The 25,083-nt window shown below is 46.0% G+C and overlaps 1 protein-coding gene and 1 long non-coding RNA gene across 2 annotated transcripts in view; one reads left to right on the top strand and one right to left on the bottom strand.

The window, feature by feature from the left end:
• Nucleotides 1-12,547: 12,547 nt before the first annotated feature.
• Nucleotides 12,548-17,757, bottom strand: LOC132540826 (uncharacterized). The gene is made up of 3 exons (XR_009551949.1): nucleotides 17,687-17,757; nucleotides 13,330-13,474; nucleotides 12,548-13,058 (listed from the first exon to the last, which is right to left on the bottom strand). It is a non-coding gene; the product is annotated as an uncharacterized LOC132540826 (long non-coding RNA).
• A 183-nt stretch (nucleotides 17,758-17,940) lies between these two features.
• TMEFF1 (transmembrane protein with EGF like and two follistatin like domains 1) overlaps nucleotides 17,941-25,083 on the top strand; it is a 102,779-nt gene continuing 95,636 nt past the window's right edge. Inside the window, exon 1 of the mRNA XM_060199090.1 lies at nucleotides 17,941-18,266. Coding sequence (XP_060055073.1) covers nucleotides 18,077-18,266 — 190 coding nt within the window. The 5' untranslated portion in view covers nucleotides 17,941-18,076. The remainder of the gene's footprint in view (nucleotides 18,267-25,083) is intronic.

Here is a 25,083-nt window from a genome sequence, read left to right as displayed (position 1 = left end):
GAAATTGAGAGAAGGGGTAAGACAAAGAGGGGCGAGAGAAACATAGACACCTGCAGACCTGCTTCACTACTTGTGAAGCGACCCCCTTTGCAAATAGGGGAGCCATGGCCTCAAACCAGGGTCCTTGGACCAGGTCCTTGAACTTCGCATCATGTGTGCTTAACCTGCTGCGCTACCTCCAGGGCCCCCAACAAGATAACTTTTTAAAGAAAACTGAAAGGATACACTTGCTGTCATGTGGATACTATGAAAATAGGGCTGGAAAGGCTAAGAGGAAGCTGATGGGATGGACGTCAGAGTGTCGCCAAAGTTGCTTTATACTACCCTTGGATGCAACCATCTTCCCCCACCCACTGTCCCTACTCTGCCCTCTCTGTCTTTCTCTCTGGAGAAAATAGAAGCCAGGTTCCAGGAATGTCCTCATGACCTCAAAACCATATTGACAAACCTACCTGTGTTCAACAGCCTCCGTGTTGTCTGCCTTCCCTTTCGTAAGAAAGAATAAAGTATTCTATCTCAAAAGTCAGTCCCTCCATCTGTGTTTTGAATTCCACCCCTTCCAGTTCACTCAAGACTTTTTTTCTTTAATTTTTAAAATTATCTTTATTTATTGGATAGATACAGCTGGAAATCGAGAAGGAAGGTGGTCATAGAAAGTTGAGAGAGAGACCGGCAATGCTGCTTCACCACTCACAAAGCTTTCCCCCTACAGGTGGGTGGGGACCAGGAGCTTGATCCCAGGACCTCATGCATTATAACATGCGCACTCAACCAGGTGTGCCTCACCCAGCCCCCTCTGCTCAAGAATTTTGTATTCCTGATTATACATCTCCCTACCCCTCCAGATCATTATTGTTTAAATGTTATAATTTCCTCTTTAAAAAATCCCTCCTTCACCCAATCATCTCTAGCTGTGGTATTTCTCTTTGAGCTCTTAAAAAGAATATATATATATATATATATATATATATATATATATATATATTAGAAATAAAAAGACAGAAGAGAGTGTCAGGTGAGAGAAGGAGAGAGAGAGCCAGAATACCTTTCCAGTGCAGGTAGTGCCAGGGGTTAAACTCTGCCGCTTGGGCTATTTCCCTGGCTGCTGCGTTTCTTCTCTTTACAGCTGAGCTGTGTAAATGGTCTCTCTCCACATTTTCCTATTTGTGCTTCAATAAATCTAATCTGGATTCTAGCCCTACCATTTTACCAAATGACTTTTGCTAAAACCACTGATGATTTTAAGTAGTTTTATTTATTTATGACACTTCTTGTTTGACTTCTCAGCAGCATTTGACCAGTTGGCTAGTTAATGACTACTTCTCCTTCTCTCTCTCTCTCTCTCTATCTTGTCATCACTGGGGCTTCACTCAGGATCAACTTTTTCTATTTTTTTAATTAGCATTTTATTTATTTTAATGAGAGAGAGAGAGATGTAACAGAGCACTGCTCAGCTCTGGTTTCTGGTGGTGCTGGGAACTGAACCTGGGACCTAGGAGCCTTAGGCATGAAAGCTGTTTACATAACCACTGTGCTATCTCCTAGCCCCAGGACCAACCTTTTTAGGCAGGAAAAAAATAGAGCCACCATAGCACTAAAGCTTCTTCCAGTGTGTTTGTGACTCAAAATTGTTTTGTAAACAGGACAGACAGGCACCCTTCCAGGCCAGCTATCTTGCTGGCCTGACTTCCACTTCTTGAAATACTTTTGTTCTTTCCTCCCAGTTTTTTTTTTTTTTTTGGCAGTTTTTTTTTTCTTTACAGTTCCATCCACTGGAGTTCCTTAGGGCTTTAGTCTAGCTCTTCTTTTAGTTTTATAGTATCTCATAGACTTTTAAGCCATCACACCCACTTTTGTGACTTCAATTAATTTATCCTGTGATGACTCCTACACTGATATGTCCAGCACAAATCTTTTATGGACATAAAATCTGAATCCAAGTGTTGTTATGCACTGCACACCTCTAGTCAGATACCTCACTAGCCCCTCCAACTCAGAACTGAACTCCTGAACCTCTTTCCAAATCTATTTTCTCTCCAGAGATGGATGTTTGCTTATTTTTTAATTGGGGGGGGTAGAATGTGGGGCCTCACATTCATAACTATGCTGCTTCAGACAATTTTTATTTATTTATTTTTTAAAATATTTATTTATTCCCTTTTGTTGCCCTTGTTGTTTTATTGTTGTAGTTATTATTGTTGTCGTCGTTGTTGGATAGGACAGAGAGAAATGGAGAGAGGAGGGGAAGACAGAGAAGGGGAGAGAAAGCCAGACACCTGCAGACCTGCTTCACCCCCTGTGAAGTGACTCCCGTGCAGGTGGGGAGCCGGGGGCTCAGACTGGCATCCTTCCGCCGGTCCTTGCACTTTGTGCCAACTGCGCTTAACCTGCTGCGCTACAGCCCGACTCCCAGACAATTTTTATTTTTTAAATATTTTGTTTATGATTGGATAGAGACAGAAATTGAGAGAGGAGGGGGAGATACAGAGAGGGAGAGAAATCGAGACACCTGCATCCCTGCTTCACCACTCGTGAAGCTTTCCCCCTGCAGGTGGAGACCAGGGGCTTGAACCTCTGTCTTTGCACATTGCAGTGTGTGTGGTTAACCAGGTACACCACAACTGGCTACCAGATAGTTTTTATTTACATTTAAACTTATTTATTTATTGGCTATAGATGGAGAGAAATTGAGAGAGAAGAGGGAGACAGAAAGGGGGAGGGAGATACAGGCAGCACTGCTTCATCATGTGTGAAGCTTTCCCCCTGCAGGTGGGAACCCAGTGCTTGAACCTTTGTCCTTGTGACAAGGTAACATATGACCTACCTGGCAGACCACTGCCTGGCTCCCTGCCACTTTCTTCTCTCTCTCTCTCTTTACCAGAGCACTACTCAGCTCTGGCTTTGAACTAGGGACTGGCCTCAAAGCCTCAGGCATGGAAGTCATTTGCATAATCATCATGCTATCTCCCAGTATCTTTCTCCTATTTATTTTTTTTACATTTGCTCTGAGCAAGAGAGATAAAGACAGGTAGAGACACTAACGCTTCCTCCATGGTGCCATCGCCGTAGCATGGCACTTGGATGGTGCCAGGGCTTCAACTTGGCTTGTGTGCTTGGCAGTGCCGTCACCCTCTCCAGTAAGGCTATTTTAAGTTAAATTCCACTGAATCAGGGTATAACCCCAAGGTGATTTTGTTTTTTCTCCTTTCCCTCTCACATCTGGCGAGTCACCAAAGTCTGTTGATTTTGTATACTTACCCTGCCTGGTTATCTTACTCATTTTCAGCTTCCTTAGTCTAGGCCGCCATGATCATTTATCTAGACCTAGGCCACTGCAATAGCTCCCCATGGTTTCTTGATGGTTTATGGTGGTGCTGGAGACTGAACCAGAGACTTCAGAGCCTCAGGCTTGAAAATCTTTTTTTTTTTTAAATTTTTTTATTTAAGAAAGGATTAATTAACAAAACCATAGGGTAGGAGGGGTACAACTCCACACAATTCCCACCACCCAATCTCCATATCCCATCCCCTCCCCAGTAGCTTTCCCATTCTCTATCCCTCTGGGAGCATGGACCCAGGGTCATTGAGGGTTGCAGAAGGTAGAAGGTCTGGCTTCTGTAATTGCTTCCCCGCTGAACATGGGCGTTGACTGGTCAGTCCATACTCCCAGTCTGCCTCTCTCTTTCCCTAGTAGGGTGGTGTTAGCGAGCATAAATCAAACCACCATCCACTGTAAGGAAGCAAAGATGTTTATTGACGAATTGCAATCCGGGCCGAGATGGTGACTGGTGTTAGTCTACCAAGCTCGACCCCGAACAGGGCTCAAACCATACAATTTATAGGAATTCAGACTACACTCAGGGAGGGGGAGCACATCACCTTATCAGCCTACATCTAATAACAGGCTATAGCAAACACAAGATCCAATCATTTCAAACTTAGCAAAAGCATGATCCATTCAAAGCAAAGCGCGGGCTAGTTTCAAATATAGTAAGATCACACAACCAATAGAATTCAACCAGGCACATCCTCCTGCCATCGGCTATGACCACCCATCCGGTAGACAGCACACCACAAAGTCTGTGCAAAGGTCCTGATAAGGCTTGTCCCCATGCAGGGTCCTTCGAACAACTTACAAAACAATGGGTGGCCTTAACTGATTAGGTCCTGTTTATTCAAGGGGGAAGGGCCAAGGAATTTTTCTACTTCACTCAGCAAGACATACTAAAAGCACTTAACAAACAACTGCATAAAAAGGGAATTTCAAGGCTACTGCCTTTTACAGGTGGGTCTCTGGGGAAGCTGAGCTCCAGGACACATTGGTGGGGTCTTCAATCCAGGGAAGCCTGGCTAGCATCCTGATGGCATCTGGAACCTGGTGACTGAAAAGAGAGTTAACATACAAAGCCAAACAAATTGTTGAGCAATCATGGACCCAAAGCTTGGAATAGTGGAGAGGAAGTGTTAGGCAGGGTACTCACTGCAAACTCTAGTGTACTTCTGCTTTCTTACTTTGGTGCCATACTCCAAACTCAGTCAATCTTGAAAATCTTTTACATAATCATTAGGCTATCTCCCAGGCCCCTTAACATATTTTATTTCATTTATCTATTTTTTTGTTAAATATATATATATTTTAAATATTTATTTAATTTATTTATTCCCTTTTGTTGCCCTTGTTGTTTTATTGTTGTAGTCATTATTGTTGTTGTCATTGTTGGATAGGACAGAGAGAAATGGAGAGAGGAGGGGAAGACAGAGAGGAGGAGAGAAAGATAGACACCTGCAGACCTGCTTCACTGCCTGTGAAGCGACTCCCCTGCAGGTGGGGAGCCGGGGTTTGAACCGGGATCCTTATGCCGGTCCTTGTGCTTTGCGCCACCTGCGCTTGACCCGCTGCGCTACAGCTCGACTCCCCCAAATATATATATTTTTAAATATTTATTTATTCCCTTTTTGTTGCCATTGTTGTGTTATTGTTGTAGTTATTATTGTTGTTATTTATTTATGTTGTTGTTGTTGGATAGGACAGAGAGAAATGGAGAGAGGAGGGGAAGACAGAGAGGGGGAGAGAAAGACAGACACCTGCAGACCTGCTTCACCGCCTGTGGAGCGACTGCCCTGCAGGTGGGGAGCCGGGGGCTCGAACCGGGATCCTTAGGCTGATCCTTGCGCTTTACACCACTTGCGCTTAACCCGCTGCGCTACCGCCCGACTCCCTTATCTTTTTTTTTTTTTAACCACTTGTTGAGTTTTCTTCTTTGTATACCATACCATGCCCTAGTTTTCTTAGCTCTTCAGCCTTTCAATTTTAAATCAAACATTCCTTTTCTGTGAAGAAGCATTCCTGATGCTTTTGGAAACATTTTTCTTGATATCCACATCTCAAAAACTAGGAAGTCTGAGTGATGCTTTCGTACATCTTTGCAAACTCTTCACCATTGTGATTGATTCAAATCTGATTTCCTGGGGGCCAGGTGGTGCCAAACCAGGCTAAGGGTACAGAGCGCGGAGCCCAAGGGCTGGCATCCGGGTTTGAGCCCTTGTCTCCCCACCTGCAAGCGGTGAAGCAGGTCTGCAGATGTCTATCTCTCCACCCCTCCATCTTCCCCTCCTCTCTGGATTTCTCTCTGTCTTATCCAACAACAACAATAACAGCGACAACAATAACAATGGAAAAAACGGCCACCAGGAGCAGTGGATTGATTCATAGTGCACGCACCAAGCCCCAGCGATAACCCTGGAGGCAAATATATATATGATTTCCTATTAGACTGTAGGACAGAGGCTGTGTCCATAATGCAATAGACTCTAACTACAGTTAAATGAAGAGAACCACTGTCACCACTCTCCATCCCATTCTGACCCCTGGTCACATTACTGTTGAAGGTGCGACCATCAAACTTGCCCTCAGTCCTACCACTATTGTCCCGCATTGAGAGAAACAGCTTTAGTTTTGCTGCGTCACATTTACGAGACTCCCTTAACTCAGAACCCAGACTAAGTGCTGATTCTTACGGTATGGACCTTGATACTGAGTCCTCAGGCCATCAGACTGTAAGGGACAAGTTCCAACTAAGAAATGAAGGGGGAGAGTAGGAACACAGCTCACCCAATTCACGGGCATGTACACAGGTAAAGTGATACAGCAGTGTATCGACGCACACGTGTACAAACACAGAAGCCCGCTGTCACACTCAGCTAGGCGTGCATGCACACTCTCACAGAGGCAGCCTGACACACGCTTATGCCCTATGTATGTGCACAGGGGCTCAAATGATATACGTTTGGCACTCACTCATGCATATGCACAGAGGCAAGCTGAGACTTTCATTACATATGTATACACACAGACAAAGACATATGTTCTTTACCTATGTATACATACCGAAGCAAGCTGACATACTTAAACACACAATGTTAAGCTGGATTACTTGGCTCTATCTGACTCCGTGTACTAAGCTCCTTACTTTTTCCCGGGAGCCTTAGCTCAGTGGTGATCATTTTCAAGTTTTGAAGCTCTTGGCTGCAGCTTCCTGCCCTTCCTTTTGACCCACCTGGCTGTCACATTTCATCACAGTAGTTCTGCTAGCTTCCTAGTTACCAGGCTGCCTTCCTGCGGATCTTTCTGGTAGACAGTCAGTTCAGATGAACTCCCTGGACACTGATTTTTTTAACTCTTTGGGGTTTGGTTTAGACCCTAGATAGGCCTGGAGTCACAGGACTGATTTGAATAGCAGTCCTGCTGCCCAGTAGACGTTTTAGCCTCGGGCAAATTACTTAGCCTTTCCAAACCCCAGTGTTCACAGTTGTAGAATAAGCATAATAGTAACACCATTTTCCTTTAGGTCTTTTGGAACATTACAATGTGTAATACAAGTGGAGCTTCAGCCTGGTAGATAACTGCAGGTAACAGCAGCCGCCACTAATAACAGGTAGCATTTATTACGTGCTTACTATGCCATTATCATAGCTAGCCAATTTGAGCACTTAGCACTATAAACCCACTTCATGTTTACAGCAACCTCAAGAAGTAGATAAAAATTATATCTCTGTGGAGCCGGGTGGTGGCGCACCTGGTTGAGTGCACATGCTGCATTTCTTAAGGATCCAGGTTCAAGCTCCCAGTCCTCACTTCAAGGGGGAAAACAGGGCTGCGGTTGAATCTCTCTCTCTCTTCTTCTCTATCTCCCCACTCCCCTCTCTATTTCCTTGTTTCTATCCAAATAATAAACAAAATATTAAAAAACTATCTCGATTATAGATTCTGAAACTGAGGTATTGAGAAGTTAAATGAACTAGTCTGAAGTCACAAGTTAGAAACTGGTGGCATTAAGATACAAAGCCTATGGCTTGGTTCCAAAGTTTACATTCTTAATGACTGTGTTTTACCTATTACTACCATTTCTGTGTAGCTGTGTTTGTTAGTGAAGCTATTTCTTTTTTTTTTAATTATTTCTTTTTTAAAATTTTTATTATTATTATTTTTAATATTTATTTTATTTATTTATTCCCTTTTGTTGCCCTTGTTGTTTTATTGTTGTAGTTATTATTGTTGTTGTCGTTGTTGGATAGGACAGAGAGAAATGGAGAGAGGAGGGGAAGACAGAGAGGAGGAGAGAAAGATAGACACCTGCAGACCAGCTTTACCGCCTGTGAAGCGACTCCCCTGTAGGTGGGGAGCCAGGGTTCGAACCGGCATAAGCCCGACTCCCCAGTGAAGCTATTTCTTTGGTATAATTCTTTATCCACAGCACTACCTCCCAGACCACTAGCTGAAATTTTTTTATTTGCTGAAAGATAAAGAATTTCTTTCTTTCTTTCTTTCTTTTTTTCTTTCTTTCTTTCCTTTTTATTTTTTACCAAGGCCATTGCTCACCTCTGGTTTATGATGGTGCAGACTGAATGTGGGACCTTTGGTGCCTCAAGCATGAGAATCTTTTACATAATAATTATGTCATCTGAGCTGCCCAGAGAAGAATTTCAATTCTATATTCAAAGCAAACCTGAATAGCTTACTAACAAGACGACCTACAGAAAGAGCCCACAGTCACCTTCTTGGTACCTCTGTCCTCTCACAACAAGCATTTGGGTGAGAAGCCTTTTGCACTGACAGAATGATAGCAGTAAAGTCTGTTTTCCTCAGGGTAGAGTGAGGCTCTGGATTCCCATAGTACTTTCTGCCCAGATATCTGTCATCTTGTCTCCTTGGCACCTGCCCATATACATAATTGAGGACCGCTAAGGGGGTGTGGGTCACAATAATAATGCTTTCATCCAGAGTTGTCATTATAAGCAGTGTAATCACGATAATCCCTGTGTGTAATCACAGGAAACCCCAGCAAATGTCTCCTGACATGCCGGCAGGAGTTCCGGATGGCTAGTGCATGCTCTTTGGTGACTGTGGTCTTAGTGGAGCCAATGTTTGTTCCGTCATCCGTCAGCTGACACTGCTGCTCTGCTGCCCATGTGATGGGGTTTTGAAGGCAGATGGAGTGAGATGATTTCAACATTCTACTTTTATCGTCTTGAGTAGGTCACTCAACCCCATTACCTTAGGTTTCCTCATCTGTAAAGTGGATATTAAAAAAAAAATAAAAAGATACAGGGCTGGGTGTTAGCACACCTGGTGGAGCACGTGTTACAATGCACAAGTACCCGGGTTCGAGTCACCTGTCTCCACCTGCAGGGGAGAGTTTTGCAAGAGGTGAAGGAGTGTTGCAAGTGTCTCTCTGTCTCTCTCCCTCTCTATAAACCACTTCCCTCTCAATTTCTGACTGTCTCTTTCCAATAATAAATAAAGGTGATAAAAATGGATATAATACGAACCAGCAGGGTGGGTGGGAAGATTATCGACAAATCCAAAGTGTTTGGAAATACCTGGGATATAGCAGAGCTTCAGTGAATTATATTTATTATCATTATTATGCTTGGATTCAACCATTATTCTGGCTCAGTCATATTAATACTATGGATTCCTCCCTACTAGACCATAAGTTCTGTGAGTCGAGGAACTTTGTTTGGCTTACTGCTGTTTCTTTGCATCTAGAATAGTGATGAGAGCTTAAGAGGTGATCACTAAATATTTGCTCCATCCATAATTTCACTCATGTTTATGACTGTCAAAGTGGACTTGCTCTCTCTCATCCTACTAACTGCCCTTCAGAACCTCTGACTCTTAGAACTGTTGCTTATGTACGTCTGCTGCTGAGAATATTCTCTTCACGTGGTTCACTTTTACTCGATTTCCTCATTTTACTCAGGCATTACTGTAATCCACAAGCCTTCATCACTCAACAACATTGCTGCGATCTTATTTTCTTTCTTAATTTTAAAATTATTTTGATTTATTTATTGGATAGAGATAGCCAAAAATTGAGAGGGAAGGGGAAGACAGAGAGAGAGAGAGAGGGAGAGAGACAGAGAGACACCTGCAGCACTGCTTCACCACTTGCAAAGTTTTCTCCTTGCAGGTGGGGCCTGGGAGCTTGAACCCAGGTCCTTGCACATTGTAACATGTGCACTCAACCAGGTGAGCCACCACCCAGGCCCCTACAATTTTATTTTTATATGTGTAATTGTTCAACTAATATTTGAATGTAAGCTTCATAACAATGGAGACCAGATCTGTTATAACCACCATTGTACTTTCTGGCACTAGTTATGTCTGACCTTTAGTGCGAATTTGCTGAATGAATAATTTTATCCAGTCTTTTCATTTTTTTTTTAATGGAAATTTCTTGTATTAGGCCAGAGATCAATTCTAGACTCATGTCAGTGCCACACCACAAATCATCCCAGTGTTTCAGGATTGAACTCAAGGATTCTGACTCTCTCCAACTATGGCCAATTTGTCATTCCTAAAGTGTCTTATTACCATATATCAGGGCTTCATTATGCAGTTAGGCCCTGCAGCAGGAGGTGTAGATAAGCCAACATTTTGAAGGGCCAGGCATTGGCACACAGGGTTAAGCGCACATAGTACGAAGCACAAGGACTGGCACAACGATCCCAGTTCAAGCCTCTGGCTCCCCACCTGCAGTGAGGGTTCACTTCACAAGCGGTGATGCGGGTCTGCAAGTGTCTGTCTTTCTCTCCCCCTTTCTGTCTTCCCCTCCTCTCTCTGTCCTGTCCAATAAAAATGAAAAAAAAAAAAGCTCCCAGGAGCAGTGGATTCCTATTACAAGCACCGAACCCCAGTTAGCCATGGATGCAAAAATAAAAATAAAAAAGTCAACATTTTGGCTGGGCTGAAGGTGTGGAGGAGGACTTGTGGTTTCTACAGCCCACCCGTTTGCTCCATCTCTATCTAGTGTCTGTCACAGTGAGTTGTCGTTGCTAATTGTCAAAGCTAATTTTCCCCTCCATCCTTACCACCCAGGAACTGAAAGGCAGGACTAGATCTTGTCCCCAGAGGCTACTGTGGTGCCTCCCATGCGCTGGGTGCTCACACCAAGATTTCTTGAAGAAATGCAATGCTTTTCCATGTGTGAAGCTTCACAAAGGACAAGCATGTCACTTCCTCTGCTTCTTCTTCCCTTTCCTTTTAAATCGGAGTCAATAAATTAGTTTCTGCTTAAATTCGTGGAACTGAGTTTTCTCTTGGACCGAAAAACATTCTTTTTTTTTTCCTTTTTAAATTATTTACTTACTATTGGATAGAGGCAGAAATTGAGAGGGGGGAAGGGACAGAGAGAGAGAGAGAGAGACAGGAAGACACCTGCAGCCCTAGCCCTGCCTCACGACTCCTGAAGCTGCCCCCTGCAGGTGGGGACTAGCGGCTTGAACCTGGGTCCTTGCACACCGTATTGTGTGTGCTTAACCAGGTACACCACTGCTTGGTCCTGACCTAAAAAAATTCTTTTGTTAAATTTTTAATGCAGTGTGCCCAAGGATGTGCCAACGACCTCTCACCTGTGTAGCACTGTCCCGTCTCCTTGTCTCAGCTGTTCTTGGTCAATATACTTCGAGAGGAAGAGGGAGAGGAGAGGAAGAGAGAGAGAGTGGAGAGAGGGAGAGGGTCAGAGCACTTCTCCACCATCTGTGGAGTTAGTTCCCTTTGGCGCTCCTCCATGCTGCCAGAACCTGCACCCAGGTAAGGTGTATTTTCGGCCCACTGAGTTGTCTCTCAACCATTGCTACCCTCCCACCATCCCCAAAAGCCCCCTCTCCCCCACAGAAAAAAACATTTCAATAGAATATAAGTGGTGATTTTCAAGTCTAGGATTGCTAAGGGATTACTGCTCAAAAGTACTCATTCTTGGGGGTCAGGCGGTAGCACGGTGGGTTAAGCACACATGAAGCAAAGTGCAAGGACCGGTGTAGGGATCCAGGTTCGAGCCCCGGCTCCCCACCTGCAGGGGAGTCACTTCACAGGCGGTGAAGCAGGTCTGCAGGTGTCTAGCTTTCTCTCCCCCTCTCTGTCTTCCCCTCCTCTCTTTATTTCTCTCTGTCCTATCCAACAACAAACAACATCATCAGCAACAATAATAACCACAACAAGGCTACAACAACAAAGGCAACAAAAGGGGGAAAAAATGGCCTCCAGGAGCAGTGGATTCATGGTGCAGGCACTGAGCCCAGCAATAACCCTGGAGGCAAAAAAAAAAAAAAAAAACCCAAAATCATTCTTTATTTACTCCCTCCATAGGAAGTCTAGACTTCACTATCCCTTGTCTTTGGACTACTAGGATGCTTGACGAGCTTTTGGTATATTTAGTAAGGTATGTACGAGACTTGCTGTCGCCAGCAGACTGTTAAAAGACATGTATAAGTAGGTGTGAAATGTACTTATGCAGGGGTATGCCACCCCCTTTTATCATTACTATTTCTTCTTTATTATTTTTTTTTCTTTATTGCCACCAGGATTATTGTTGGGGCTGGGTGATGGCACTACTAATTTACTGCTCTGGGCGGCCATTTTTCCTTCCCCACCCCTAATTTTTATTAGCTAGGATACAGAGAAATTGAGAGAGGACGGGAGATAAAGAGGGAGAGAAATACAGACACCTACAGATCTACTTCAGTGCTCGTGAAGCTTCCCCCTACAGATGGGGAGCTGGAGGCTTGAACTCAAGTGCTTGCACTAGGTAACATGTTCGCTTAACAGATTGCCTATTTCTTTTTTTTAAATATATATATTTAAATATTTATTTATTCCCTTTTGCTGCCCTTGTTGTTTTATTGTTGTAGTTATTATTGATGTCGTTGTTGTTGGATAGGACAGAGAGAAATGGAGAGGGGAGGGGGGAAGACAGAGAGGGGGAGAGAAAGACAGACACCTGCAGACCTGCTTCACCACCTGTGAATTGACTCCTCTGTAGTGGGGGAGCCAGGGCTAGAACCAGGATAACTTCAGCTGCTCCTTGGGCTTTGTGCCACGCGCACTTAACCCTCTGTGCTACCGCCTGACTCCCAAGAGATTGCCTATTTGAGAGCTTGTTTGGAGGTTCTAGCAGGGGAGCGCAGCTACTCGTATACCCTCGACCGAAGACCAGTTTGTCCTCTATTCAGGGAAGGCCATCCTCTTCAACCAAGCGCGCAGCTTCAGGAGAGACAGGACGCACATGGAGTGGTGAGGGAGGAAGGGGACACCCGCTTAGCCAGCCAGATCAGCCGAATCAACCCTGGTGATCAGTGACAGATGTCGCAGCCAGATGGCCCTCACATCCCAGATTGCCTGTTTCTTTCTTTCTTTTTTTTTTTATTTAGGAAAGGAGACATTAACAAAACCATAGAATAAGAGGGGTACAATTCTGCACAATTCCCATAACCCGATCTCCATATCCTATCCCCTCCCCTGAAAGCCTTCCCATTCTTTATCTCTCTGGGAGTATGGATCCAGGATCGTTGTGGACTGCAGAAGGTGGAAGGTCTGGCTTCTGTAATTGCTTGCCCACTAAACATGGGCTTTGACAGGTCGATCCATACTCCCAGCCTGCTCCTCTCTTTCCCTAGTAGGGTGGGGCTCTGGGGAAGCGGAGCTCCAGGACACATTGATGGGGTCGTCTGTCCAGGGAAGTCTGGTCGGCATCTTGCTGGCATCCAGAACCTGGTGGCTGAAAAGAGAATTAACATACGAAGCCAAACAAATTGTTGAACAATCATGGACCTAAAGGCTGGAATAGTGCAGATGAAGTGTTGGGGGGTATTCCCTGCATGCTCTTGTGTACTTCTGCTTTCAGGTAAATATTTTTCCCTTGTTTATGGACACGTGTGAACCTATGCTCTATCTCAGGGGACCTGGTCTATATCTAGGTTTGGGGACTTTATTGGGGAGTGGACCACCTGGAATGGAATTAGAGAATACTATGAAAGGAAAGGTCTCACCCGAGTGATGAAGCTGAAGGGTTGTCATTCCACACCTGAAGTCTCTGGACACAGTCTGAAGTGAAGCATGCTGAGGTGGCACTTGTTGTATTGATCAGATTGCCCGTTTCTATAGGCCCCATTCACAGAAGTCTTTAGGAGGTATCTGTAGAAGTTCAAAGCTTAACTGGAAGTGCTGGTTAGTGCCACAGTGTACAAGTCACAATGGGCAGGAACCCAGGTTTAAGCTCCTGTTCTCCATCTGCAGGAGGAAGCTTAATGAGTAGTGAAACCGTGCTGCTGGCTTCTCTTTTCCTCCCTCCCTCCCTATCTCACCCTTTTCTTTTGATTTCTGTATGTAAGGTAAGATATTATATATATCGGGAGTCGGGCGGTAGCGCAGCGGGTTAAGCACACATGGAGCAAAATGCAAGGACCAGCGTAAGGATCCCGGTTTGAGGCGCCCCTCCGCTCCCCACCCACAGGGGAGTCGCTTCACAGGCGGTGAAGCAGGTCTGCAGGTGTCTATCTTTCTCTTCCCCTCTCTGTCTTCCCCTCCTCTCTCCATTTCTCTCTGTCCTATCCAACAACGACAACAATAGCTACAACAATAAAACAAGGGCAACAAAAGGGAATAATTATTTTTTTAAAAAAGATATATATATATATCTTAGCCTGAACACAAAAGCCAGCTCTATTTTATTTTATTACTATTTTTTAAAACTATTTAACTTGATAGTACAGAGAGAAATTGAGAGGGAAAGGGGATAAAGAGGGAGGAATAAGACAGAAGGACATCTGTAGCCCTGTTTCACCACTTGTGAAGCTTTCCCTCTGCTGGCTGCAGGCTTGAACCCAGGCCTTGTGCATGGTTATAGGTCCACTTTACCATGTGTACTACAGCCTTGCCTGCCAACAGACAGATTTAACTGGAGCTGAATCTTGAAGCAGAGCCACATAGCAAGGCCTAGACCAGTCAGGTTGCCACAAGTCTATGTTTCTTGTGGTATGTGCTACAGATATGAGGGTTGTTTGTTGTGGAACAAGAACTGATAGATGAAGGTCGGACCAGGTGTCACCACAGTGGCAATGCATCTGAGCTCCTCAGAGCTGGTTATCTTAAATACATCACAGGCACTAAGGAAGGCTACCCTCAGATGTGTGGAATGGTGTTAGAAATTCTGTATTCTTGTGGTCTGGGACTTGGCACAGTGGATAAAACATTGGATTCTCAGGCCTGAGGTCCCAAGTTCAATCCCCAGCAGCATGTGTACCAGATTCCTTTTCTCTTTCCTATCTTTCTCACTAATAAATAATGTATTTTAAAAAAGGAAATCTATATTCTTTAAAAATTCTCGGGTGGTTTTTGCGTAGCATGCTTCACACTCTGACGTTGCAGGGTCGCTGATATTAAAGCAAATATGGTGGGTTTCATTAGATGACCACTTACATTTTTTTTACTTCTCTGAAATCACTGACGTTTAACTGAATAGAAATTGTATCTTCATTTTTAAAAAATTTATTTGTTTGTTTATTCCCTTTTGTTGCCCTTGCTGTTTTTTTATTGTGGTAGCTATTACTGTTGTCATCGGATAGGATAGAGAGAAATGGAGAGAGGAGGGGAAGACAGGGGGGAGAGAAAGATAGACACCTGCAGACCTGCTTCACCGCATGTGAAGCGACTCCCTTGCAGGTGGGGAGCCGGGGGCTTGAACCGGGATCCTTACGCCTAACGCTTTGGGCCACCTTCGCTTAACTCGCTGCACTACCACCCGACTCCCTCTTCCTTCTTTCATTTCTTTCTTTCTTTCTTTCCTCCTTCCTTCCTTCCTTCCTTCCTTCCTTCCTTCCTTCCTTCCTTCCTTCCTTTTTTTTTTTTTTACCAGAGTACTGCTCAGCTCTGGTTTATGGTGGTGCAGAGACTTCTGAGCCTCAGGCATGAGAGTCTCTTTGCATAACCATTATGCTGTCTACCTCTGCCTGAAATTATGTTTCTATACTAGATTCTCTTTCAGTTTGAAAACCTTTGAAAAGTCTGTGTTGCATTTTTCTCACTTATTTGGAGACATATGCAGATATCAATTAATTTGAGATTTATCTTTTTAAATATGTATTTTAATGAATGAAGGGAGGGGAGAGAGGGAAATTCGAGGTCAGCTCTGATTTAGGGTGGTGCCGGGGATTGAACCCTGGACCTCAGAGCCTCAGGCATAAAAGTCTTTTGCATAACCAGTATGCTAGCTCTCCTGTCCTAATTTGTCATTTAAAACTCCTGAGCTTTCACCTTTCATTTAAGGTGAACTATATTCTCTCCTGTTAGTGTTTCTGCTTGGGCAATGGTTAGCAGTCAAATGAAGATTAAAAGCAAAACTGTGGGACAAGACAGTAAAGATATAGGGCAGGAAAGGAGCTTAGAGGTCAAGCTTAGCAGAGAAGCTGCTAGAAAAGTGGGCTGAAAAGGACCCTTTTATCTGCAGCTTAGCAGTCAAAGACCCTGAGATCATACCTGATTCAGAAGCCAGAAAATGAATTTTAGTTGTCACAGTCACCATGCTAACAGTTTAGAGGTTTGAAGCAAATTTTAATAAACATAAATGTAAATTGATATAAAAACACAATGAAAATATGACTCTTAAAATTTGAGATATTGGTTAATGACATATTATATACATTTCTGGTATACGGATTATATTTCAACCCTTGCATATACACTTGTATGATCACCAGAAAAAGAAATACCTTTAAAGAATTCTAACTACGGGCTGGGGAATCAGCATAAAGGTTATGCAGAAGACTGTCATGCCGGAGGTTCTGAAGTCCCAGGTTCAATCCCCAGCAACACCATAAACCAGAGCTGATTCTTTTTTTTTTAATTTTTAATTTTTTTCATATATTTTATTTATTTATTTTATTGTTTTTTTTTTCCAGAAAGTTATTTTATTGAGCAATAAAGGAACCCTGTGGAACCAATTAAGATGGGGGAAGAAATAATGTTCTTATTGACGCCGTTGTTGTAGTACTTCTATATATTAAGCATATTGCATTTTATTTACATAGAAGTTATTTTCCTCAATTTGGCTTTGTTTGTGGTGAATTTAACACAGTTTAAAAATTTTATGAGAGTTCAATTTATTAGTTTTTCAGTGAGATTTCAGAATTCCCACTGAGGTGAGAAGCAGCATTATAGAATGAACACAGTAAAAAATATGGTCAAACATTCCAGTTGATAAAATTCTGTTAGGCTAGGTCTCAGGTAGCATCATGTGGTCAGAAGAGTCAGAATCCCAACATGTGGGAATCCGATTTTTAAAACATATTTATTCCCTTTTGTTGCCCTTGTTGTTTTTTATGTCGTCGTCGTTGGACAGGACAGAGAGAAAAGGAGAGAGGAGGGGAAGACAGAGAGGGGGAGAGAAAGATAGACACCTGCAGACCTGCTTCACCGCCTGTGAAGCGACTCCCCTGCAGGTGGGGAGCTGGGAGCTCGAACCCGGATCCTTCCGCCTGGTCCTTGTGCTTTGCGCCAGGTGCGCTTAAGCCTCTGAGCTACCGCCAGACTCCCGTGGAAATCAGATTTTACTTCTCTGGGTCTCAGCTTCTTCACCTGTAGAATGCGAGTATGAATGACAACTGTCTTGTTGGGCTGTCAAAAATAATTTTAGAATTCAAGGGGGGGGGGGAGAGCCTCTCCCAGGTCTTGCATGTAGTGAACTCTTTCTGAGGGCACGCAGGCATCTTTAAAACAGCATTTCCAATTCTTGTGGGTAGGGTGTATGCAAGTTCATAGGTGAAGCCAGAACTTGGGGTTCCAATTTTTCGCTGCCCATTTCTTAGTGTGTGACCTTGGACAAGTCACCTTCACCTCTGCTGGGCTCCTGTTTCTTCACCTAGAAGATCGCTAACAGAATAGACCAGTGGCCCTTCTATTCTCAGACTGCTGGAGGGGTGGGGGTGGGGTTGGGGTGGGGAGGGAAGGAGACCCCTACACATCGCTTACAAAGGGTAGCCCCCCCCAAAAAATGCTTGTGAGGGTGATGCCTACGGATGGTCCTGGGCGTCCGACGGGTGTAGGTGAGCGGGATCCAGGGGTGGGCGCGTCTCCGGTGCCCGGTCCCCCTTGGCCCCCCGTGCCCGGTCCCCATGCGCCCTCCGCGCGCCCCGTGCCATGTCTCGTGCGCCCCCCGCGCGCCCCTAGTGCCGGGTGCCCCGTGCACCCCTGCGCGCACGCCCCCCGCGCGCCGCAGGAACAATAGCTGCCCGGGGAGGCGGTGCCGGCCGCGGGAGGGCGGAGCCGGCGCTGGCGCGGGCGCTGGGGGTGTTTGCGGGGCGGGGGCGCGGCCACCTCCTCCCTCCGGCGGCCCCGTCACGCGCCCCTCACCGGGTGGGCCGGGGTCTTTGTGACGCGCCGGCGACGGGCGCGGACACAAAGGGAAGGCGAGCAGCCGAGCGAGGGGCTGGACCTGACCCCGCCCCGCCGCCCCGCCCCGCCGCCCCGCCGCCCCGCCCCGCGCGCGCCCGCCCGCCCGCCCGCCCGCTCGCTCCCCGGGCCTCGGTCTCCCCCTCGCGGGCTCGTCCCCTCGTGCGCGCCCGCGACCCTCCGACTCGGTCCCGGGGCTCGGCGGGCCGGGGCCTGGCGGGCGCCGGCGGCGGAGCGGGGATGCTGAGCGGCTGCTAGGAGGCGGCGCGGCGGCGGCGGGGCTCCGGGCGGGCGGCTGGATGTCCCGGGCCTGCGGCTCCCTGCGCTTCCCGCCGTCCAGGGGCGCCAGTCATGGGCGCCGCGGCTGTTGAGGCGCCGCTCCGGCTGCCGGCCGCGCCCCCGCTCGCCTTCTGCTGCTACACGTCGGTGCTGCTGCTCGTCGCCTCGGCTCTGCCCGGGAGCCGCGCGTCCAGCCAGCCCCCGGGGGCCGGCGGCGGCGGGGACTGTCCGGGCGGCAAAGGCAAGAGCATCAACTGCTCAGGTAAGGCCGGCCGGAGCGCGCCCCTGCGGCCCCTCCTCGGCCTGCCCACCCCCCGCCCGGGCCCCGCCACCCCGAGAGTTGCGGGTGGGGGTACCGGGGGAGGTCTGGGCGCGGGGGTCCCGGGGAGGAGCGCACGCGGGGCGCGGCGCCGGGATGGGGAGTGGCCGCGCCCCCCCCCCCCCGGTGCCGGCCGGGACCCTTCCCCCGAGGTGGAGGCGGCGGGGCCGGGGCTCCTGGGGTCCCCGGGGTGATGGGGGCTGGGGAACTCGGGGTGGCGCGTGTTCGTGTTGTGAAGGTTGCAGGGAGGGGGGACGGTCGCGGGCATGGTGTGTGCGTGAGTGTGTGCGTGAGTGTGTGTGTGTATGTGTATGAGATGGCGGTGGACTGGAGGAGCCCCCGGCTGAGGATGGGGGGTGGGTGGGAGGACCACGCGCTGGGGAGAGCCTTCCTTAGACCACTTTGGAGGCTCAGGGGGTCGTGTGGGTACAGGGATCGGGTGACCCCGGGGTCGTGGGCTGGCCGTGTGGGGTGACTGTGCGCGTGTGTCTGTCTTTGGGTTCAGAGCTGCGGGCTGGGAGCTTGCAGTGACCCTGGATCTGTGGCTACGAGCAGGGAGAAAAGTGCGGGAGGAGCAGGAAGATGGTGTGTGTGTGTGTGTGTGTGTGTGTGTGTGTTGCACGGGCAAGCTTTCATTTCAGGGAGCCGCTCCGGTATCTGTTTTGCGGAAGGACCGGGGTGATGCTGGAGCGATGCAATTTAGAGGGAAGGAGCGAGGTGCTTTCTAGGTGGGGTTCTGGATTGGAAAGAGGTTGGCCAGTGCCTCCGGGTAGCTTGGCGTGATCCTGGGTTATTAAGGTGGCAGTGGGAAGAGGGAACCGGTCCGAGTGAGTGGTCTTGTTTCACCGTAGGGCCTGGGGACTGGCAGCAGACGGAGCCAGGGAGTGACCTCTCCCCTCTCTCCAAGGCCGCCTGTGCCCACCTCCCCCTCCCACCCCCATGGGTGTTGGAAACAAAGAGCTTGCTGGGGCTCTAATGGACGAGACTGGGGGGGAGGGTTATCTGGTCGGTAAAGTTCCCTCTGTCTTTCAAAAAGGTTCCCAGAGGAGCCCCGGGGCGACCAGAAGCTGCCCAATCTGTTTCGGGGTGGGTGGGTCCACCTGGTGCTGGCCTAGCAGATGCTAAAGATCCCACCGGAAGCTACATCCTTGCTAACTTGACCTTTCATCCGCTCTCAATTCTCCTCCACATGTCTTGTTTGAACCTTCGCTGTGGCAGAAGAGGCAAGGGTGGGGTGTGGGGAGACAGGGAGGGGCGATATGGCCATCCGGCCACCTGCTGGACAGCCTTTGCACCCTTGGCTCTGTTTCTGGGGAGTCAGGTGGGAGAAAGGGGGGATCAGCAAAGATTCTTACAGCACCCCCTAAATGAAGAAGACCTCAGGCTTGCTGTTGAGGTTTGAAGGCGTATATCTTGTCATGATTTTTCAGAATAGTATGCTTAATGATGGGGGAAGGGTTTTGAACACACAAAACACTGGCGTGTCCATGAAGCTTTCCCACTTATTTAATAATTTTTACTTAGTTTTTTTTTTTTCCCCTAATGCTAAGTGGAACATGGTATCATGCTTTACTGAGTGACCACACTTGACTTAGAAAAGCCATTTGTGGATTAGAATGCTCTTTTGCAACAAATACTGGATATCAAGCTTGTCTGTGATCATGCCATGTTAAAATATTCTGTGGTTCATGTTTTGGGGTTATTTGTTCTTGCTAATAAGCTGACTTGTCCACAGCAAACTATGGTGTGTTTGTTCTCAACATAAAAATTCAGGAATCAATTTCTTGGGTTCGAAGAATTGCAGTCGGTGGTATTCATGGTTAGGTAGACCTCGAGATGTGCCCCCAGGCAAAACTGAGAGATTCTTATCAAAAAGGTAAGAGGAGGATGAGCCAAGTTGGTTTGAAAGCATTAACGAGCTTAAACTCCTTTTGGCTGTACCTGAGATGATGCCGAGTATCATCTAGTCAAAGTTTACAGTCAGTCAGTCATCAGTCTTTGTGATTAAGATGTCTTATTGAGTTCTCAAGGAGCACTAAACCCAAAGGTCTTGTCTCAGTTCAAACAAAACTCTGTGTGTTTGTGTGTGTGTGTCTACATTTTACCGACTTGTGGCATCTCTATTACACTCTGTATCATACTCTGCTGTGCCAACTTTTCACACAGTTCTAACTCTTGTTAAAACTGCAAATTCGAGGGGTACTATTTTTGGGGGAGGACCATGGTGCTCATGAACTGTCATGACCCTCCCCCTTCACAGAGTTTGTGACCCTCATATAAGTAGCTGTGTTGATGGAGCAAGCTTTTTTTTTTTTTTTTGTTAGTTTCTATGTCTCCCTTTACCCACGCCCCCAGTCAAATCATTTCTGCTATTTTGTGAAAACTGGTGGTTATCTTGGGAGGAAGTGCCACAGAACTATATACCTTTAAAATCTTACAACCTGGGAGTTGGGACCAGCGTAAGGACCTTGGTTCGAGCCCCCAGCTCCCCAACTGCAGGTGGTGAAGCAGGTCTGTAGGTGTCCATCTTTCTCTCCCCCTCTCTGTCTTCCCCTCCTCTCTCCATTTCTCTCTGTCCTATCCAACAACAATGACATCAGTAACAACAGTGATAACTACAACAACAATGAAAAACAGCAAGGGCAACAAAAGGGAAAATAAATAAATATAAAAAATAATAATAAAATTAAAAAATCTTACAATCTTCAAACCAGTATTATTATTAAATTATTAATACAAAATAGAAAAAAAATTGGGGGGAGCTGGGCAGTGGTGCACTTGTTTAAGCACACATCACTACACGCAAAGATCCGGATTTGAGTCCCCATTCCCGGGACCTGCAGGGAGGATGCTTCATGATTGATGAAGCAGGTCTGCAGGTGTCTATCTTTCTCCCTCACTACCTTCCCTCTCTCAACTTCTCTCTGTCCTATCCAGTAAAAAATAGAAAACAAAACAAAAAGATGCCAGGAACAGTGGATTTGTAGTGCTGACACGCAGCCCCACTGATAACCCTGGAAACAAAACATTAAAAAATAGTCCGGGAAGATGGTGTCAGAGTTGAGAATAGGGCTAGAAAGTTGGGTTAGGGCAGGAAGTAGCTCCCAGACTTGAGGAAAATTGATGGATAAAATGAACTGTTTACCATATCAACCTGACCCAGGGCCCAGATTTATTCCTATTTAGCACAGGAGCCTCTTGAGTGCCGGTCAGTCTGAGCTCACAGTCCATGGTCACAGCTGGGAACACTCTAGGCTGCTCTCATTTCAGGACCCGTCTTCCTCCAGTGGCCTAGTTTGTTTGGAGAGTGGGGTAGTTTCTGCCATTGCTGCTTTACAGTGAGAGCAAGGTCCTGGAGAAGTCCATGGAAACTCACATTTTACTAGAGACTTCCTTCCAATTTAATTGATGTGGGATACATTAATCAACCAGATGTTCAGCCTCACAGTTGCATGTAACAGGCTTGCAATGTCTGCTGTTCAACATCTCCCTGTTTTGTTCACCCATCTATCATTCAAAGATTCTATAAGATTATCTTGTTCAGATCAGCTGTGTATCTCTCTATGACTTTCTGTTTTGGTAATCCTATCAAAAGGCAAGTGTATAGACTTCCTTAATAAAAAGAACAGGGTTAATTTTTTTTGTTGCTAAATATTATTTATTTATTTGTTAATGAGAGACTGAGAGAAAGAACCAAATTATCACTCTGGCATCGGGGGATTGAACTCTTGTCCTTCTTGCTTGGAGGCCCAATGCTTTATCCTGTATGTCACCTCCTGGGACGCACACAGTTGCCTTTTATTTTAGCTGTGTTCAAGAACTTATTTATTATTGAGTTTTTCAGTGACTGTGTAACAAGTTTACCCATTGATTTATTTTTATTATTATTTTTTTTTATCTCCTGAATCTGTATTCTCTTTCTCTTTTTTAATTGAGAATGTGTTCTTTCATTTCTGGACTTTTGGCACCTTGTTAAGATAACTTACATAATCACTAGTGGCTTTAAAGCTAGATCTGAAAGTTTTTTTCTTTTTTCCCCAGTAGTTTGGAGTGTGATTTGTTTGGTTCAGAAAGCAAATTCTTTTGAACTAGCTGTGTATTCTGATATTCTCTCTCATCCTGCCATTTACCTTAGATGTTCACTTCCTTTTATCAACATTCTACTCTTTCATCAAAGATTACTGATACAAAGAAGAAGCTGAATTATCTTGCAGTGAGGTCTGCATTTTCCCTGTTGACTTTCCATAGCATCTTCTTAAGTAATGGGCCTTTCTTATTCTAAACAAGCCTTGTTATTACCCTCACCACAGCCTCCTTCTCATTACCAACTTTATATTTTAATTTTTTGTTGTTATACTTACTGTTTTTTTTTTAAATTATTTATTTATTTATTTATTTCCGTTTGTTGCTCTTGTTGTTTTTTATTGTTGTAGCTATTATTGATGTCATCGTTGCTGGATAGGACAGAGAGAAATGGAGAGAGGTGGGGAAGACAGAGAGGGGGAAAGACACCTGCAGACCTGCTTCACCGCCTGTGAAGTGACTCCCCTGCAGGTGGGGAGCTGGGGGCTCAAACTGGGATCCTTACGCCGGTCCTTGCGCTTTGTGCCACCTGTGCTTAACCCTCTGCACTACCGCCTGACTCCCTGTACTTACTCTTTTAAAACATAGCCAGAAATTTTTTTTTTTATCTTTTTTTTCATGTTTTTAAAAATGTTCTTTTAAAAATTTTATTAGTGATTTAATATTGATTTACAAAATTACATGCCAAGGGGGTATAAATCCACTCCCTTCCCATCACCAGGGTTCTGACTGCAGGGTCCCACTGCAAGCCACCACATGGACCAACCGTCATCTCTACAACTATCTGTCTGCATTTATACACAATTGCCCCCAATTTTCTTTCTGATCCAATTCTCTCTTCCCCTCCAAGCCACTCATGACAACGTTACTACTTCTGTGTGTCCCTCTCCTTTCCCTCCTCTCTCTGGGTGCTGATGGAGCTGGAGTTCAGAGTCCTCTTGTCCCCTTCCTCCTATCACTTCTCCCCCACTGAGAGTATGGATCAGGGTTGTTTTGGGGCACAGAAGGTAGGAGTACTGGCTTCTGTAGCTGCTTCTCTGCTGGAAGTGGGCATTGACAGGTGGATCCCTACCCCCAGCCTGGTTCTGTCTTTCTCCAGTGGGCCAGAGCTCCTGAGAGGCAAGGTTCTAGGACATATTGGTGAGGTCGTCTGCCCAGAGAAATCAGGATAGAATCATGGTAGCATCTGCAACTTGGTGTCCGAGGCTGTAGGTCTTCGAGCTGTAGATTATTTATCCAGTTGGGTCTTTTGTATTTAATTGTTGCTTTGGGGAGAGCACCGATCTGATCACAGCTATTCCATAAACCACGCTTCCTGGAAGTCCCCCCCTTTTAAAATTTATTTATTTATTCCCTTTTGTTTCCCTTGTTGTAGTTAATATTGTTGTTTTTCTTGATGTCATCATTGTTGGATAGGACAGAGAGAAATAGAGAGAGGAGGGGAAGGTAGAGAAGGGGGGGAGAAAGATAGACACCTGCTTCACTGCTTGTGAAGTGACTCTCCTGCAGGTGGGGAGCCGGGGGCTCGAACCGGGATCCGTACAGTCTTTGCGCTTTGCGCCACCTGCGCTTAACCCGCTGCACTACCGCCCGACTCTCAAGTTCCCCCTTTTATCTCAAAGAATAAAATCTTTAAAAGCATATGGCTTATGGGTACATGAACTCTGTATCCAGGCAAGCAGGAAGCCTTAGACATGAATGACATCCCCCCCAATTTGTATTATGAAGAATAATAATGGGCCCTTTTGTCTGTAGGGGGTTTGAGAAAAACATTTCTCTTTTAATTTATTACTTATTTGTTGGACGGAGACAGAAATCTAAAGGGAAGAAGGAGATAGAGGGGAAGTGAGAAAGAGAGACACCTGCAGCACTGCTTCACTGCTTGTGAAGTGTTCCTCCTACAAGTGAGGACTGAAGGCTTGAACCCTGGTCCTTGCTCATTGCACACTTGTGCACTACCACCTGGTCCCCATGGAGGACGTTTCTATCTCAGGGAATGTGAGGAAAATATATGGAGACATGAATAAGTCACATTTGGTAGGAGATGTAAGGTGAGAATTGGATTTAGCCTCTCTTTTTTTAGTGCATATTTATTTATTTATTTGCCTCCAGGCTTATCGCTGGGGCTCAGTGCCTGGATCTAGACCATGAATCCACCACTCCTGGAGGCCACTTCCTCCCCCTTTTGTTGTCCTTGTTGTTGTAGCCTTGTTGTGGCTATTATTGTTATTGTTAATGTCATTTGTTGTTGGCTAGGATAGAGAGAAATGGAGAGAGGAGGGGAAGACAGAGAGGGGGAGAGAAAGATAGACACCTGCAGACCTGCTTCACCGCCTGTGAAATGACTCCCCTGCAGGTGGGGAGCCGGGGGCTCGAACCAAGATCCTTACTCCAGTCCTTGTGCTTTGCACCACCTGTGCTTAACCCGCTGCGCTACCGCCCGACTCCCCCCCTTTTTTTTTTAAACTAGAGCACTGCTTAGTTCTGTCTTACGATGGTGCTGGGGATTGAACCTGGGAGCTCAGACACAAAAGTCTTTTTGCATAAGCATTATGCTATCTCCCCAACCCAAGGTACTCTTTCTTTATGACTAGTATTATATGGGTATTCCGTATTTTATTTATTTAATCATCATCCAATGGACATTTAGTTTCTCTCTCTCTATGGATATTCCGTA

The sequence above is a fragment of the Erinaceus europaeus genome, chromosome 10 (genome assembly GCF_950295315.1).
Source record: "Erinaceus europaeus chromosome 10, mEriEur2.1, whole genome shotgun sequence".
In the NCBI taxonomy this organism is placed as follows: domain Eukaryota; kingdom Metazoa; phylum Chordata; class Mammalia; order Eulipotyphla; family Erinaceidae; genus Erinaceus; species Erinaceus europaeus.
Note: the sequence above shows the minus strand (reverse complement) of the source record. Positions and strands in the feature narration are given on the sequence as shown.